This window comes from Cetorhinus maximus, unplaced genomic scaffold (assembly GCF_964194155.1).
Source record: "Cetorhinus maximus unplaced genomic scaffold, sCetMax3.hap1.1 HAP1_SCAFFOLD_1051, whole genome shotgun sequence".
Classification (NCBI taxonomy): Eukaryota; Metazoa; Chordata; class Chondrichthyes; order Lamniformes; family Cetorhinidae; genus Cetorhinus; species Cetorhinus maximus.
In genome coordinates, this window is record NW_027596993.1 from 61,263 (window position 1) to 77,831 (window position 16,569).

Below are 16,569 nucleotides of genomic sequence, written 5' to 3' on the forward strand. Positions count from 1 at the left end.
CGGATTGAATTCCATTTGCCACTTCTCCGCCCACCCAACCAAACCATTGATATCATTCTGGAGTCGACAGCTATCTTCTTCACTGTCAACTACACGGCCAATTTTTGTGTCATCTGCAAATTTCCCAATCGTACCTCCCACATTTAAGTCCAAATCATTAATAGACACAGCAAAGAGCAAGGGCCCCAACACTGGGCCCTGTGGAACACCACTGGAAACCGTTTTCCATTCGCAAAAACATCCATCGGCCATTACCTTTTGTTCCCTGTCACTGAGTCAATTTTGGACCCAACTCGCCACCTTCCCCTGTATCCCATGAGATCTCACTTTCCTGACCAGTCGGCCATGTGGGACCTTGTCATATGCCTTACTGAACTCCAGGTAAACAACATCCACTGCGCTACCCTCATCAATTCTCATTGTCACTTCCTCAAAAAATCTGATTAAGTTAATAAGACAAGATCTTCCCCTCACAAAACCATGCTGACTATCCCTGATCAACTTGTGCCTTTTTAAGTGACAGTTTACCCCGTCCCTCAGAATTGATTCCAATCATTTGTCCACCGCCGAAGTCAGACTGACCGGCCTATCATTTTCTGGCCTATCCCCCTCGCACCCTTTTTTAAATAACGGTACCACGTTCGCAGCCCTCCAATCCTCTGGTGCCTCGCCTCTATCCAGTGAGGATCGGAAAATGATCCTCAGGGCATCCGCTATTTCCTCCCCGGCTTCCTTCAACAGCCTGGGATACAATCCATCCGGCCCCGGCGATTTATCCACCTTCGAGGCTGCCAGTCCCTCCGGTAGTTCCCCTGTCGCTCCGCTTATTGTATCTAATATTTCACACTCCTCTTCTTTAACTAGAATGCCTGCATCGTCCCTCTCCTTCGTGAAGACGGAGACATGGTGCTCATCGAGAACCCTGTCCACATCTTCAGCATCAACCCACAAGTTACCATGTACATCTCCGATAGGGCCTACACTTTCCTTAAGTTATACTCTAGCCCCTAACGTACCGATAAAGCATCCTTCGGTTTTCGTTGCCGACATTTATTTCGTATCCTCTCTCCACTTTCCTCATTTCCAGTTTTACTTCACCCCCTGTACTTTCGATGCTGCTCTCAGTTTCCTACGGTTACCGAGTGTTTAGCGACTGCCACAATCTTTCTTTTTCTGCTTTATCTCGCCCCTGTTTGCTTCTGGGTAAACGGGCGGGGTGGGGGTGGGGGGGGGGGCGGTGGGTGGGAGAGGTTTAGATTTGGCAGGACCACCCTTTTTCTGAGTGGGGACATTTCTACACTGTGCCCGTAGAATCTCAGCTTTGAATTGCCGCCCCCACCAAGTCTGTCACTGATTCCTCCTCAGTGGCTGTGTCCAGTCTGCTCTCGCCCAGCTCACCCACCTCAGCTCTGCAAAGTTGGACTTTCCAACAACTGAGAGCTTTTGCTCCCTTCTCCATAATTATATTGAATCGAACTGTATTGTGGTTCCCCCCGCTGCCACTTCACCCACTGGCCCAGCCTCCTTTCCTGAGACTGAATCGAGAATTGGTCTCGCTGGGCTTGTCGTGTGCTGGTTAAAAAACTTCTCTGGAAGGCAGTGCAAGAATTTTGTGCCCTCTGTGGCAATGACACTATTACCCTTCCCATCTCGCTCGCGCTATTCCCACATCTCTCCATTCCCACCGCTTGCTCAGGCCCCCCCCCACAGCCTCGCTCAGGCCCGACCCCAGCATCGCTCAGGCCCGACCCCAGCCTCTCCCAGGCCCTCCCCGCCTCTCCTAGGCGCTCTCCCTCCACCTCTCCCAGGCCCTCTCCCTCCACCTCTCCCAGGCCCTCTCCCCCCTCCTCTCCCAGGCCCTCTCCCCCCTCCTCTCCCAGGCCCTCTCCCCCCTCCTCTCCCAGGCCCTCTCCCCCCTCCTCTCCCAGGCCCTCTCCCCCCTCCTCTCCCAGGCCCTCTCCCCCCTCCTCTCCCAGGCCCTCTCCCTCCACCTCTCCCAAGCCTTCTCCCTCCAACTCTCCCTCCACCTCTCCCAGGCCCTCCCCCTCTCCCAGGCCCTCCCCCTCTCCCAGGCCCTCCCCCTCTCCCAGGCCCTCTCCCCCCTCCTCTCCCAGGCCCTCTCCCTCCACCTCTCCCAAGCCTTCTCCCTCCACCTCTCCCAGGCCCTCCTCCCCCCTCTCCCAGGCCCTCCCCCTCTCCCAGGCCCTCCCCCTCTCCCAGGACCTCCCCCTCTCCCAGGCCCTCTCCCCCCTCCTCTCCCAGGCCCTCCCCCACCTCTATCTCTCTCTCCTTCTCACTTCCTTCCCCCACAATCTCACACTTTCCCCCTCTCCCTCCCCTCCTCGCTCACTTCCTTGCCCTCTCTCATTCCGTCCCCCCTCCCTCTTTCTCCCTCCCCCTCTCTCCCTCTCCTCTCTCTCCATCCCCATTTCCCTCTCTCTCTCTGTCCCTCTATCTCTCCCCCTCCTTTCCCCCCTGCATCCTCTACCACTCTCTCTCGCTCCCTACCTCTCCCTTTGTCTTTCTCTCCATCTCCCCTCTCACTCACTCCCTCTCTTACAGTAGCTCCCCATCTACCCAGCACCCACTCCCTCTCTCCCCCCACCGACTCTCTCCCTCGGTCCTCCCATTCTTTCTCCCTACCCCTTCTCCCCCCTAACCATCTCCACCACTCTCTCTCTCTCTCTCTTTTTCCCCCCTCTCTCTCTCTCTCTGTTGCTCGCTCCCCTCTCCATCTCTGCCCCCACCCACCGCCAGTCTCCCTATCCCTCTCCCCGTCTCACTCGCTCGCTCGCTCCGCAAGCCCCCTCCTCTCACCATCCGCCGACGGGTAGTCCATGTGGAGCCCTTGACCAGCGTGAACGGGTCGAGGCAACCCAAAGGTCACCGTTCCCTCGACGCCGCCCCCCCGATCCGCCCTCTCACCTCTTCCTTCGCTGAGGGCCCGAACCCGCCCCTCACCCCCGCCCGTTCGAACGATGTCGCCGAGTGACCGGGAGGGCACGTGAGGTCGGCTCTGGCGGGAGGCCGGAGGGTGGGGGAGGGGGGAGGTGTTGGGGGGGGAGGGGGGGGGGGGGAGGGGAACTGGGAGCTCGCCCCTGCAAAAGACACCCCCACCGCGCCAACGCCGACGTACCTTGACCACGGGGTGACCCCCGGCGGCAGCCTTGACCGCTCCACGGCTGCCCTCGGTCTCGTAGTGCGCTCGGTGGTGAGTCTTGGGCTGCACCTCGACTTTCAGCTCCAGCGTTTCGTACTGGCTGGGGAGGGGCCAGTCCAGAGGGGGGAGAGCGGAGGAGCTGCGAGGAGGCAAAAACACAAGACAGCTCCCTCAGCGAGATCTCTGCACCGGTGTCCCTCAGTCCCTCCTGCCCCTCGGGGAGATATCTGTACACTGACTGGTGTCTCTCAGTCCCCTCTCTCTCAGGGAGATATCTGTACACTGACTGGTGTCTCTCAGTCCCCCTCTCCCTCAGGGAGATATCTGTACACTGACTGGTGTCTCTCAGTCCCCTCTCTCTCAGGGAGTTATCTGTACAGTGACTGGTGTCTCTCAGTCCCCTCTCTCTCAGGGAGATATCTGTACACTGACCGGTGTCTCTCAGTCCCCTCTCTCACAGGGAGATATCTGTACACTGACTGGTGTCTCTCAGTCCCCCTCTCTCTCAGGGAGATATCTGTACACTGACTGGGGTCTCTCAGTCCCCTCTCCCTCAGGGAGATATCTGTACACTGATTGGTGTCTCTCAGTCCCCTCTCTCTCTCACAGGGAGATATCTGTACACTGACTGGTGTCTCTCAGTCCCCCCTCTCTCTCAGGGAGATAGCTGTACACTGACTGGTGTCTCTCAGCCCCTCTCTCTCAGGGAGATATCTGTACACTGACTGGTGTCTCTCAGTCCCCTCTCTCTCAGGGAGATATCTGTACACTGACTGGTGTCTCTCAGTCCACTCTCTCCCAGGGAGATATCTGTACACTGACTGGTGTCTCTCAGTCCTCTCTCCCTCAAGGAGATATCTGTACACTGACTGGTGTCTCTCAGTCCCCTCTCTCCCAGGGAGATATCTGTACACTGACTGGTGTCTCTCAGTCCCCCCTCTCTCTCAGGGTGATATCTGTACACTGACTGGGGTCTCTCAGTCCCCCCTCTCTCCCAGGGAGATATCTGTAGACTGACTGGTGTCTCTCAGTCCCCCCTCTCTCAGGGAGATATCTGTACACTGACTGGTGTCTCTCAGTCCCCCTGTCCCTCAGGGAGATATCTGTACACTGACTGGTGTCTCTCAGTCCCCTCTCCCTCAGGGAGATATCTGTACACTGACTGGTGTCTCTCAGTCCCCTCTCTCCCAGGGAGATATCTGTACACTGACTGGTGTCTCTCAGTCCTCTCTCCCTCAAGGAGAGATCTGTACACTGACTGGTGTCTCTCAGTCCCCTCTCTCCCAGGGAGATATCTGTACACTGACTGGTGTCTCTCAGTCCCCCCTCTCTCTCAGGGTGATATCTGTACACTGACTGGGGTCTCTCAGTCCCCCCTCTCTCCCAGGGAGATATCTGTACACTGACTGGTGTCTCTCAGTCCCCCCTCTCTCAGGGAGATATCTGTACACTGACTGGTGTCTCTCAGTCCCCCTGTCCCTCAGGGAGATATCTGTATACTGACTGGTGTCTCTCAGTCCCCTCTCCCTCAGGGAGATATCTGTACACTGACTGGTGTCTCTCAGTCCCCTCTCTCTCAGGGAGATATCTGTACACTGACTGGTGTCTCTCAGTCCCCTCTCTCTCAGGGAGATATCTGTACACTGACTGGTGTCTCTCAGTCCCCTCTCTCTCAGGGAGATATCTGTACACTGACTGGTGTCTCTCAGTCCCCTCTCTCCCAGGGAGATATCTGTACACTGACTGGTGTCTCTCAATCCCCCCTCTCTCTCAGGGTGATATCTGTACACTGACTGGGGTCTCTCAGTCCCCCCTCTCTCCCAGGGAGATATCTGTACACTGACTGGTGTCTCTCAGTCCTCTCTCCCTCAAGGAGATATCTGTACACTGACTGGTGTCTCTCAGTCCCCTCTCTCCCAGGGAGATATCTGTACACTGACTGGGGTCTCTCAGTCCCCCCTCTCTCCCAGGGAGATATCTGTACACTGACTGGTGTCTCTCAGTCCCCTCTCTCTCAGGGAGATATCTGTACACTGACTGGTGTCTCTCAGTCCCCTCTCTCTCAGTGAGATATCTGTACACTGACTGGTGTCTCTCAGTCCCCCCTCTCTCAGTGAGATATCTGTACACTGACTGGTGTCTCTCAGTCCCCTCTCTCTCAGGGAGATATCTGTACACTGACTGGTGTCTCTCAGTCCCCTCTCTCTCAGTGAGATATCTGTACACTGACTGGTGTCTCTCAGTCCCCTCTCTCTCAGGGAGATATCTGTACACTGACTGGTGTCTCTCAGTCCCTCTCTCTCAGGGAGATATCTGTACACTGACTGGTGTCTCTCAGTCCCCTGTCTCTCGGGGAGACTCAACTCATCCCAACCAGGCCCTGCTGGCTCCACGCAAGTCTCTTCTCATCTTTTCCGATCCAGCTACATGTTCCCTTCTGCCTCACGCATTTATCCAGCTTCCCCTTCAATGCATTTGCTTCAACTTCCCACATAGACATTGGCAGCCTGTGGAATTTAAATTCAATTTAATAAAATATGAAATCGTGAAGCCAGTTTCAGTCACGGGTCGTAAAAGAACCCCAACTGGTTCACTAATGTCCCCTTTCGGGAAGGGAAATCTGCTGTCCTTACCTGGTCTGGCCTACACGTCACACCAGGCCCCCCACAGTACAAAGTGGTTGACACTAAACTGCCCCCTCTGAGCAAAGCCACTCAGTTCAAGGGGCAATTAGGGATGGGCAACAAAACAACCAAGGATATCCACACAATTTTGAAAGACAAGACGTTTACTCTGTATCTAACCCCGTGCTGTACCTGTCCTGGGAGCGTTTGATGGCGACAGTGTAGAGGGAGCTTTACTCTGTATCTGACCCCGTGCTGTACCTGTCCTGGGAGTGTTTGAGGGGGACAGTGTAGAGGGAGCTTTACTCTGTATCTAACCCCGTGCTGTACCTGACCTGGGAGTGTTTGATGGGGGACAGTGTGGAGGGAGCTTTACTCTGTATCTAACCCCGTGCTGTACCTGTCCTGGGAGTGTTTGTTGGGGACAGTGTAGAGGGAGATTTACTCTGTATCTAACCCCGTGCTGTACATGTCCTGGAAGTGTTTGATGGGGACAGTGTAGAGGGAGCTTTACTCTTTATCTAACCCCGTGCTGTACCTGCCCTGGGATGGTTTGATGGGGACGGTGTAGAGGGAGATTTACTCTGTATCTAACCCCGTGCTGTCCCTGTCCTGGGAGTGTTTGATGGGGACAGTGTAGAGGGAGCTTTACTCTGTATCTAACCTCATGCTGTACCTGTCCCGGGACTGTTTGATGGGGACAGTGTAGAGGGAGCTTTACTCTGTATCTAACCCCGTGCTGTACCTGTCCTGGGAGTGTTTGATGGGGATGGTGTAGAGGGAGCTTTACTCTGTATCTAACCCCGTGCTGTACCTGTCCTGGGAGTGTTTGATGGGGACAGTGTAGAGGGAGCTTTACTCTTCATCTAACCCCGCGGTGATCGCCCGCAATCGCAGTTCGGGTGTTACCTACCGGAAGACGGGGCTGTGACCTCCGACTCGGGCCTTGCTCCAGACGAACGGGGAGGGGACGGTCAGGTACTCCATGGGCGCCGTGTCCTTCTTGAGCAGCAGCAACTGCTGCTGGTGGGCGACGCCGACACCGCTCTCCTCCCCTCCTCCCCCCGCCGCCGGCCCCGTGCCCCCCTCCCCGGGGTAAGGGCTCCCGCCCGCCTCCCCCAACTCCCCCAACACCACCCCCCCCTCCTCCTCCTCCCCGACCCCCTCCCCGCGCTGGTGGGGGGCCACCGTCTGCTCCTGCGAGGTGCGGCGGGCCTTGTGGGGGACCGAGGCCCCACCCTCGTAGGCCGGCGGGCTGGGGGGCGTTGGTGGGGGCAGTGGCGGCTGGAGGAAGAGCAGCGGGGAGGGGGGGCCTCCCTCCTGGGGCGAGGGGGCCTCGTCCGTGAAGCTCCCCCTGCGGGAGGCGGCCGGGGAGGGGCTGCTCGAGCCGGCCGGCCTGTGCTGGTGGTAGGCCTGGTAGTAGGCCTGTTGGTGCTGGTGTTGGTGGTGGTGCTGGTGGTGGTGGTGGAGTTGGTGGTAGTGGTAGTGGTAGGCCTCGAGGCCCGAGTGGCGCCTCTTGCCGCAGGGCGAGCTGGGCCGGGAGGGGGGTCCCCGTGGTCCCAGGCGGCCCCCGTCCTCGGAGCCGGGTGAGGGGCAGGGCGAAGGCCCCCAGGGGGCCTCGTCGGCCGGCCAGGCCCGGCCGGGGGAGGGCGGGCCCAGGGAGAAGCGCAGGGCTGCCTCCCGCAGCTCGGGCTCCACGTCGTCGTAGACGTGGGAGGCCGAGCCGCAGGAGGAGGCCGCGTCTGACAGCCAGCCCCTGGACGAGAAGCTGCTGGCCGAGCTGGGGCTGAGCGAGCAGTCCCGGTAGCCGAAGGGGTCCAGGGGCAGGTAGAGCTGGTCACGGCCCGGGGGCGAGGGGGGCGGGGGCAGCCGGGGCCGGTGCTCCCCGGGCCCCCAGGCCTCATCCTCGGCCTCCGCCTCGGCCTCCATCTCCAGGCCCTCGTCGCCGGGCGAGATGGAGGTGATCTGGATGCTGGGGCAGGCCAGCACCTTGCAGCCCCCTAGGTGGATCAGCCGGGCCGGCTGGCTTTCGTAGGTGTCGCCGTTGGTCAGCGGGCGGGGCGGGGGGGAGCGCATCCCGGCCCGGTTCGGCGCCCCGTGCCGCGGGATCCCGATCGGGCGATTGACCGTGAAGGAGGGGCCTGTCGGGTAGGCCGGGCCCTCATCTACATCCAGATCTGTAGAGAGAGAGAGAGAGAAAGAGCGAGAGAGAGAGAGAGAAAGAGCGAGAGAGAGAGAGAGAGAGAGAGAGAGAGAAAGAGCGAGAGCGAGAGCGAGAGAGAGAAAGAGCGAGAGAGAGAAAGAACGAGAGAGAAAAAGAGCGAGAGAGAGAAAGAGCGAGAGAGAAAAAAAGAGAGCAAAAGGGAGAGAGAGAGAGAAAAAAAGAGAGAGCAAAAGGGAGAGAGAGAGAGAGAGAAAAAAAGAGAGAGCAAAAGGGAGAGAGAGAGAAAAAGGAGAGAGAGAGAAAGGGAGAGAGAGAGAGAAAAAGAGAGAAAGAGAGAAAGAGAAAAAGAGAGGGAGAGAGGGAGAGAGGGAGAGAGGGAGAGAGGGAGAGAAAGAGAGGGAGGGAGAGAGAGAAAGAGAGGGAGGGAGAGAGAAAAAGAGAGGGAGGGAAAGAGAGAGTCGGAGGAGAGAGAGAGAGAGGAGGGGAGAGAAAAAAAAAGAGAAGATAACATTTAACCAGTGCTCCTTGCTCCCAACTTCAATCCTCATTGTCAAATCGCGTGGGTATCTATATTAGGAAAGGGTCGACAGGCTGGCTCACTTCTCCCTTGAGAGGAGGAGGCCGAGTGGGGTGACCTAATCGAGGCCTCGAAAGCCATGAGAGGTTTTGATCCAGAGGACACAGAGAGAATGGTTCCCCACGTGGGAGCCAGAGACCAGCAACACCAGGTTTCTAAAAAAAATGTTTATATTCGTCCACGGGACATGGGCGACATTGACTAGGCCCAGGATTTATTGCCCATCCCTAACGGCCCCCCTTCAAGGAGCATTTTAATAGCCAGCCACTTCGCTGGGCGTCGGGAGTCACACGTGGGCCAGGCCGGGGAAGGATGGCAGATTTCCCCTTCCCTAAAGCGGACATTAGTCCTTTAGAAACACTGTACGCTCAGACCCCCCTCTATCTCAGAGATATCTGTACACTGACTGGCGTCTCTCAGTCCCCCTCTCTCTCAGGGAGATATCTGTACACTGACTGGTGTCTCTCAGTCCCCCCTCTCTCTCTCTCAGGGGGATATCTGTACACTGACTGGTGTCTCTCAGTCCCCCCTCTCTCTCAGGGAGATATCTGAACACTGACTGGTGTCTCTCAGTCCCCTCTCTCTCAGGGAGATATCTGTACACTGACTGGTGTCTCTCAGTCCCCCTCTCTCTCTCAGGGAGATATCTGTACACTGACTGGTGTCTCTCAGTCCCCTCTCCCTCAGGGAGATATCTGTACACTGACTGGTGTCTCTCAGTCCTCTCTCCCTCAGGGAGATATCTGTACACTGACTGGTGTCTCTCAGTCCCCCCTCTCTCTCAGGGAGATATCTGTACACTGACTGGTGTCTCTCAGTCCCCTCTCTCTCAGGGAGATATCTGTACACTGACTGGTGTCTCTCAGACCCCTTCTCCCTCTCAGGGAGATATCTGTGCACTGACTCGTGTCTCTCAGTCCCCTCTCCCTCAGGGAGATATCTGTACACTGACTGGTGTCTCTCAGAACCCTTCTCTCTCTCAGGGAGATATCTGTACACTGACTGGTGTCTCTCAGACCCCTTCTCTCTCTCAGGGAGATATCTGTACACTGACTGGTGTCTCTCAGTCCTCTCTCCCTCAGGGAGATATCTGTACACTGACTGGTGTCTCTCAGTCCTCTCTCCCTCAGGGAGATATCTGTACACTGACTGGTGTCTCTCAGTCCCCTCTCCCTCAGGGAGATATCTGTACACTGACTGGTGTCTCTCAGTCCACTCTCTCTCAGGGAGATATCTGTACACTGACTGGTGTCTCTCAGTCCCCCTCTCTCTCAGGGAGATATCCGTACACTGACTGGTGTCTCTCAGTCCCCTCTCTCTCAGGGAGATATCTGTACACTGACTAGTGTCTCTCAGTCCCCTCTCTCTCAGGGAGATATCTGTACACTCACTGGTGTCTCTCAGTCCCCTCTCCCTCAGGGAGATATCTGTACACTGACTGGTGTCTCTCAGTCCCCTCTCTCTCAGGGAGATATCTGTACACTGACTGGTGTCTCTCAGTCCCCTCTCTCTCAGGGAGGTATCTGTACACTGACTGGTATCTCTCAGTCCCCTCTCCCTCAGTGAGGTATCTGTACACTGACTGGTGTCTCTCAGTCCCCTCTCCCTCAGGGAGATATTTGAACACTGATTGGTGTCTCTCAGTCCCCTCCCTCTCAGGGAGATATCTGTACACTGACTGGTGTCTCTCAGTCTTTCTCTCTCTCAGGGAGATATCCGTACACTGACTGGTGTCTCTTAGACCCCTCTCTCTCAGGGAGATATCTGTACACTGACTGATGTCTCTCAGTCCCCCTCTCCCCCCAGGGAGATATCTGTACACTGACTGGTGTCTCTCAGTCCCCCCTCTCCCTCAGGGAGATATCTGTACACTGACTGGTGTCTCTCAGTCCCCTCTCTCTCAGGGAGATATCTGTACACTGACTGGTGTCTCTCAGTCCCCCTCTCTCTCAGGGAGATATCCGTACACTGACTGGTGTCTCTCAGTCCCCTCTCTCTCAGGGAGATATCTGTACACTGACTAGTGTCTCTCAGTCCCCTCTCTCTCAGGGAGATATCTGTACACTCACTGGTGTCTCTCAGTCCCCTCTCCCTCAGGGAGATATCTGTACACTGACTGGTGTCTCTCAGTCCCCTCTCTCTCAGGGAGATATCTGTACACTGACTGGTGTCTCTCAGTCCCCTCTCTCTCAGGGAGGTATCTGTACACTGACTGGTATCTCTCAGTCCCCTCTCCCTCAGTGAGGTATCTGTACACTGACTGGTGTCTCTCAGTCCCCTCTCCCTCAGGGAGATATTTGAACACTGATTGGTGTCTCTCAGTCCCCTCCCTCTCAGGGAGATATCCGTACACTGACTGGTGTCTCTTAGACCCCTCTCTCTCAGGGAGATATCTGTACACTGACTGATGTCTCTCAGTCCCCCTCTCCCCCCAGGGAGATATCTGTACACTGACTGGTGTCTCTCAGTCCCCCCTCTCCCTCAGGGAGATATCTGTACACTGACTGGTGTCTCTCAGTCCCCTCTCTCTCAGGGAGATATCTGTGCACTGACTCGTGTCTCTCAGTCCCCTCTCTCTCAGGGAGATATCTGTACACTGACTGGTGTCTCTCAGTCCCCCCTCTCCCCCAGTGAGATATCTGTACACTGACTGGTGTCTCTCAGTCCCCCCTCTCTCAGGGAGATATCTGTGCACTGAATCGTGTCTCTCAGTCCCCTCTCCCTCAGGGAGATATCTGTACACTGACTGGTGTCTCTCAGTCCCCTCTCTCTCAGGGAGATATCTGTACACTCACTGGTGTCTCTCAGTCCCCCTCTCCCTCAGTGAGATAACTGTACACTGACTGGTGTCTCTCAGTCCCCTCTCTCCCAGGGAGATAGCTGTACACTCACTGGGGTTTCTCAGTCCCCACTCTCTCAGGGAGATATCTGTACACTGACTGGTGCCTCTCAGTCTCCCTCTCTCTCAGGGAGATATATGTACACTGACTGGTGTCTCTCAGTCCCCTCTCTCTCAGGGAGATATCTGTACACTGACTGGTGTCTCTCAGTCCCCCCTCTCCCTCAGGGAGATATCTGTACACTGACTGGTGTCTCTCAGTCCCCCTCTCTGTCAGGGAGATGAAGCTCTGTTTAAAAAACATAAAGAAGGGAATAAAAATGTCATACAACATGTCCCCTCATGGGACTCTGAGTCCTGTGAGCAGAGGCATATTTTTAATTCAAGTGTGAACGAGGTTTCCTCGAAAATACAAAGGCCGCTTGGCACTTTCGCCTGCCCGCCAACCGTAAGGTTGGACGGGTAGCCTGAGTTTGAAATTAGTTGCCTTGTTAAAGGCCCTAATGGGCCTTTTAATTGTCGGGCGCACTGCTGACTCTGGCAGCTCGCCCGCCCAACGAAAATATCGCGGGACCACGCGATGACGTCGGGATGCTGGCCCAATGTCATCAAGCGTCATTTTCCGACTCCGCATACGCGACGAGAGAAAGAGATATGAGAGAACGCACACGTGTCTTTCCTCATTCTAAATCGATTGCAGTTTATAATAAACCAGCAGACTGCATGTCAAAACGGAGATCGGGAGGGCCGGAATCGGAGGACGCGAGGGGATCTCGGAGTGACGTGGGGGATGGTCGAAGGAGGTTACGAAGATGGGGGGTGGGGGGGGGGTTGGAGGGGCGGTGAAGCCACGGAGGGATTTAAAAACAGGATGAGAATTTTTCAAAAATCGACGCGTTTCTGGACCAGGGAGCCAGTGTCGGTCGGTCATGCCAGCACGGGGCGGGCGGGAGGGAGGGCGGGGTGTGATAGGGGGAAACTGGACTGAGCACAGTGGGGGGGGTTGGGACGAGGTGGGGGGCAGCGGAGTTTTGGGACGGGCCGCGGTTGACGGAGGGTGGGGTGCGGGAGAGGGTGGGAGCAGTCGGGTCTGGAGGTGACGTAGCGGGTTCCCGCTCGAGATGCGAGCTTGGGCGTTTACGGTCAGGAAACGTGAAGGGAGAGGATTCGCCGGGGGAGGGAGGGACGTCACACAATTTGAAGTTTTTAATGGTGATACTGCAGATGGATGAGGCGGCCATTTTCTCTCTTCACTGAGTCCCTGAGAGAGGGGGGGAGGGGAGGGGGGAGGCGGCAGTGGGGTACGTGTGGCAAGGGACGTCTACCGCCACCATCCCCCCCCCCTCCTATTCTTTGCAGGCGAGCGCCAGCAGTAAAACCAAGAGTGCTATTCGACTCTGGGGGCCTCACCCCCACCACCAATTCTCCCCACCGCGTGCTTGACGTTGGGGTCCGGCAGGGCGGTGATGAAGGGCGGGAACCCCCTTGCACCTCCACACCTCGCCCACCCCCCTCCCCCGTGACAGTCCCGCCACCGCCCCACGAAACCCACCAACGCACTCCAACCACCCGCCGCCACCCCCCACCCCCCCCACCCCACCTCCTCCCACCCGCCGACAGCAGGCGAGAAGTGAGACCAAAGCGGTGAAGTGAATTGAGACAGGCTGATCGGTGTTGCCGCAGAGCTGGGCAAGACCACTGATGCCAGTCCTGGCCAAGCCCCCTCCATAATCCCCCCAGCAGACCACCTGCCCCCTGCCACAGTCCATTGGCAAGGGGCTGGTAAAGGAAAATATTCAGCAACACACTACACAACACTGACACGCAGAGGGAGGCTCGCCCAGAGAGCTAACATCTGTTTATAATGAGGGCTGGCACCGGAACAACACTACACAAGATTAACCCTCACACGCATGCTTCTCTCCCAATTACAGTCAGACTTCAGGCCGCCTGTTCCTATTGAAGGGGATTAACCCTCTCAGCCGCCTCTCTCCCAGTTACAGTCAGCCCGCTCAGCCACTTCTGCCCCAGTTACAGTCAGACACCGGGCTGTCGGTTCCTATTGGAGGGGAATTAACCCTCTCACCCACCTCTCTCCCGGTTACAGTCAGACACCGGGCAGCCTGTTCCAATTGGAGGGGATTAACCCTCTCAGCCACCTCTCTCCCGGTTACAATCAGACACCAGGCAGCCTGTTCCTATCAGACTGGGTTAACCCTCTCATCCACTTCTCTCCCAGTTACAGTCAGACACCGGGCAGCCTGTTCTTATCAGACTGGGTTAATCCTCTCACCCACTTCTCTCCCAGTTACAGTCAGACACCGGGCAGCCTGTTCCTATTGGAGGAGATCCAAACAGCACGTCGGGTGTACCTACACCACAGGGACTGCAGCGGTCCAAGAAGGCAGCTCACCACCACCTTCTCAAAGGCAATTAGGGATGGGCAATAAATGCTGGCCCAGCCAGCAAAGCCCACATCCCCTGAATGAATTAAAAAAAATAGCCTCTCACCCACCTCTCTCCCAGTTACAGTCAGACACCGGGCAGCCTGTTCCTATCCAGGTTGATTAACCCTCTCACCTACCTCTTTCCCAGTTACAGTCAGGCACCGGGCAGCCTGTTCCTATCCGGGTTGATTAACCCTCTCACCCACCTCTCTCCCAGTTACAGTCAGACACCGGGCAGCCTGTTCCTATCTGAAGGGATTAACGCTTTCACTCATCTCTCTCCCAGTTAGTCAGACTCCAGGTTGCCTGTTCCTATCGGAATTGATTTACCCTCTCACCCACCACTATCCCAGTTACAGTCAGACACCGGGCAGCCTGTTCCTATCGGAGGGGATGAACCCTCTTATTCACCTATCTCCAAGTTACAGTCAGACATGGGACAGCTTGTTCCTATCAAGGGTAGGTACACCCACTGTGCTGTTAGGGAAGGAGCTCCAGGATTTTGACCCGGCGACAGTGAAGGAACGGCCGATATATTCCCAAGTTGGGATGGCGAGTGCGGCTCGGAGGGGAACTTCCGGGTGGTGGTGTTCCCCGTGCGTCTGCTGCCCTCGTCCTTCTAGATGGTAGCGGTCGTGGGTTTGGAAGGTGCTGTCGAAGGAGCCTCGGTGAGTTGCTGCAGTGCATCTTGTAAATGGTACACACACTGCTGCCACTGTGCATCGGTGGTGGAGGGAGTGAATGTTTGTGGATGGGGTGCCGATCAAGCGGGGGCTGCTTTGCCCTGGACAGTGTCGAGCTTCTTGAGTGTTGTGGGAGCTGCACTCATCCAGGCAAGTGGAGGGTATTCCAATGTGCCTTGTAGATGGTGGACAGGCTTTGGGGGAAAGTCAGGTGAGTGACTCTCCGCAGGATTCCCAGCCTCTGACCTGCTCTTGTAGCCACAGTGTTTATACGGCTGGTCCAGTTCAGTTTCTGGTCAATGGTAACCCCCAGGATGTGGATAGTGGGGGATTCACCATCCTGGTGAGGGAGGTAATCAGTCGTATAGGAGAGGAGAGGTACTCAGAGAGAGAGAGAAGGAGCGTCATAGAGTGGGATTGAGGGGAGGGGGAGTTAGATGAAGGGGAGTAAGGGGAAAGGTGTCGGGCGGGGATGGAGGGGGGTTGGAGTGGGAGTTTGAGGAGGGGAAGCGGGTGGAGGTGTGAGTATGCGCTCGCGTGAGGGGGACGGGGTGTAAGGAGAAGGGTAGCAAGGGAGAGGGAATGGGAGCATGGGTGAGGGGGGGGGGGGCGAGGGCGATGGGGGAAGAGGGCGAGGGGACAGCCAGCGCCGCCCTCCCGAGCCCGATCAGCTCCCCGGTTCCCCGCCGCACGGTGGTCCACTGACCTGAGCCGCCGAGCAGGGAGCGCGGAGCCTCCAGCTCCTCCCCGAAGGTCAGCCTGAAGTCCAGCTCCTCGTCCTCCTCGCAGCCCGACGCCCTCATCCCGGTCGAAGCGGTGGCCCTCCCCAAACCTCGCCGGGTGGGGGTGAAGGGAGCCGGTCCTCCCTCTGGATCGGGGCTGCTCGGGAACGACAGACAGCAGCCCACAATCTCCCTCACTCTCTGTCTCCCTCTCCCCTTCTCCCTCACTCTCCCCCCTCTCTCTTTCTGTCTGTTTCTCCCCTTCTCTCTCTCTCTCTTTCCCCCTCTCTCTCTGTGTCTCTCCCAGTCTCTCTCTCCCTCCCTCCCTCCCTCTCTGTCTCCCTCTCTCTGTCTCTTTCCCTCTCTCTTTCTACCTCTCTCTGTCTGTTTCTCCCCTTCTCTCTCTCTCCCTGTCTCTGTCTGCCTGTCTTTCTTTCTCTATATGTCTGTCTGTTTCTCTCTCTCCAAACTCCGCGAAAGTTGAAGAAAACTTGGTCGGCTCCTCCCTGCGCCGGACACACCCCCTTGCTCCCTGCCCCCCCCCCACAGCATCAACGACCAAGCGGCACTCCCCCCGCGACCCAACCGCTCAGATTCCACCCCCAGCCACCGCGCTCTCCTATTGGCTCAGCCGCCAACAACCCGCCCTTTCCGACCGCGCCAATGGCTGACCCGCCGGGGCTCCTCGATTGGGCGCTCCGCCCGCCAGTCTTGGCGGCGGCGGCCAATCGCAGCCCGGGCTGCTCAAACATCACAAAGGCCGGCCCCGCCCCCGACCCAGGCCCCGCCCACCCAGCCAGACCAACCCAGGGAGCCCGCCTCGCGACCCCCCCCCGCCCCCCTCCTTCACTCCGCTTAAAGCAAGGCTGTTTGCTGACATCCACACGGGTCAGCATCAAAACCTTCCCTCCTGCAGAACTAGTGTCGTTTCAAACCACAAGGCCGAAGCTCGGATGGTTGTTCCCATGTGAGAGGAGGATGCCTCAATGTTCAATTGAAGTCCACGGACTGGAATGAAAAAGGTTTCAGCCAGCGAGCGACATGGGATAAAGGGGCAAGAGAGGTCACTGAGTGACAGTGTGAGGGAGCTGGATTAACATCAGTACAGATACAGTCAGTAACACAGGGCGCTGAGGGGGGAGAGGGATTACTGAGTGACAGAGTGAGGGAGCTGGATTAACATCAGTACAGATACTGTCAGTAACACAGGGTGCTGGGAGGTGAGGGGTTACTGACTGACAGTGTGAGGGAGCTGGATTAACATCAGTACAGATACAGTCAGTAACACAGGGTGCTGGGGGGAGAGGGGTTACTGAGTGACAGTGTGAGGGAGCTGGATTAACATCAGTACAG

At 57.0% G+C, this 16,569-nt stretch overlaps 1 protein-coding gene across 1 annotated transcript; it reads right to left on the minus strand.

The window, feature by feature from the left end:
* Positions 1-1,016: 1,016 nt before the first annotated feature.
* Positions 1,017-15,418, minus strand: LOC144675615 (nuclear factor of activated T-cells, cytoplasmic 4-like; the record flags this gene model as incomplete). Its single annotated transcript, XM_078536260.1, has 5 exons — positions 15,201-15,418; positions 7,237-7,961; positions 6,698-6,807; positions 3,137-3,299; positions 1,017-1,129 (listed from the first exon to the last, which is right to left on the minus strand). Coding segments are annotated over exons 1-5 (1,208 nt in total), but the record flags the coding sequence as incomplete, so codon positions are not given.
* Positions 15,419-16,569: the final 1,151 nt, after the last annotated feature.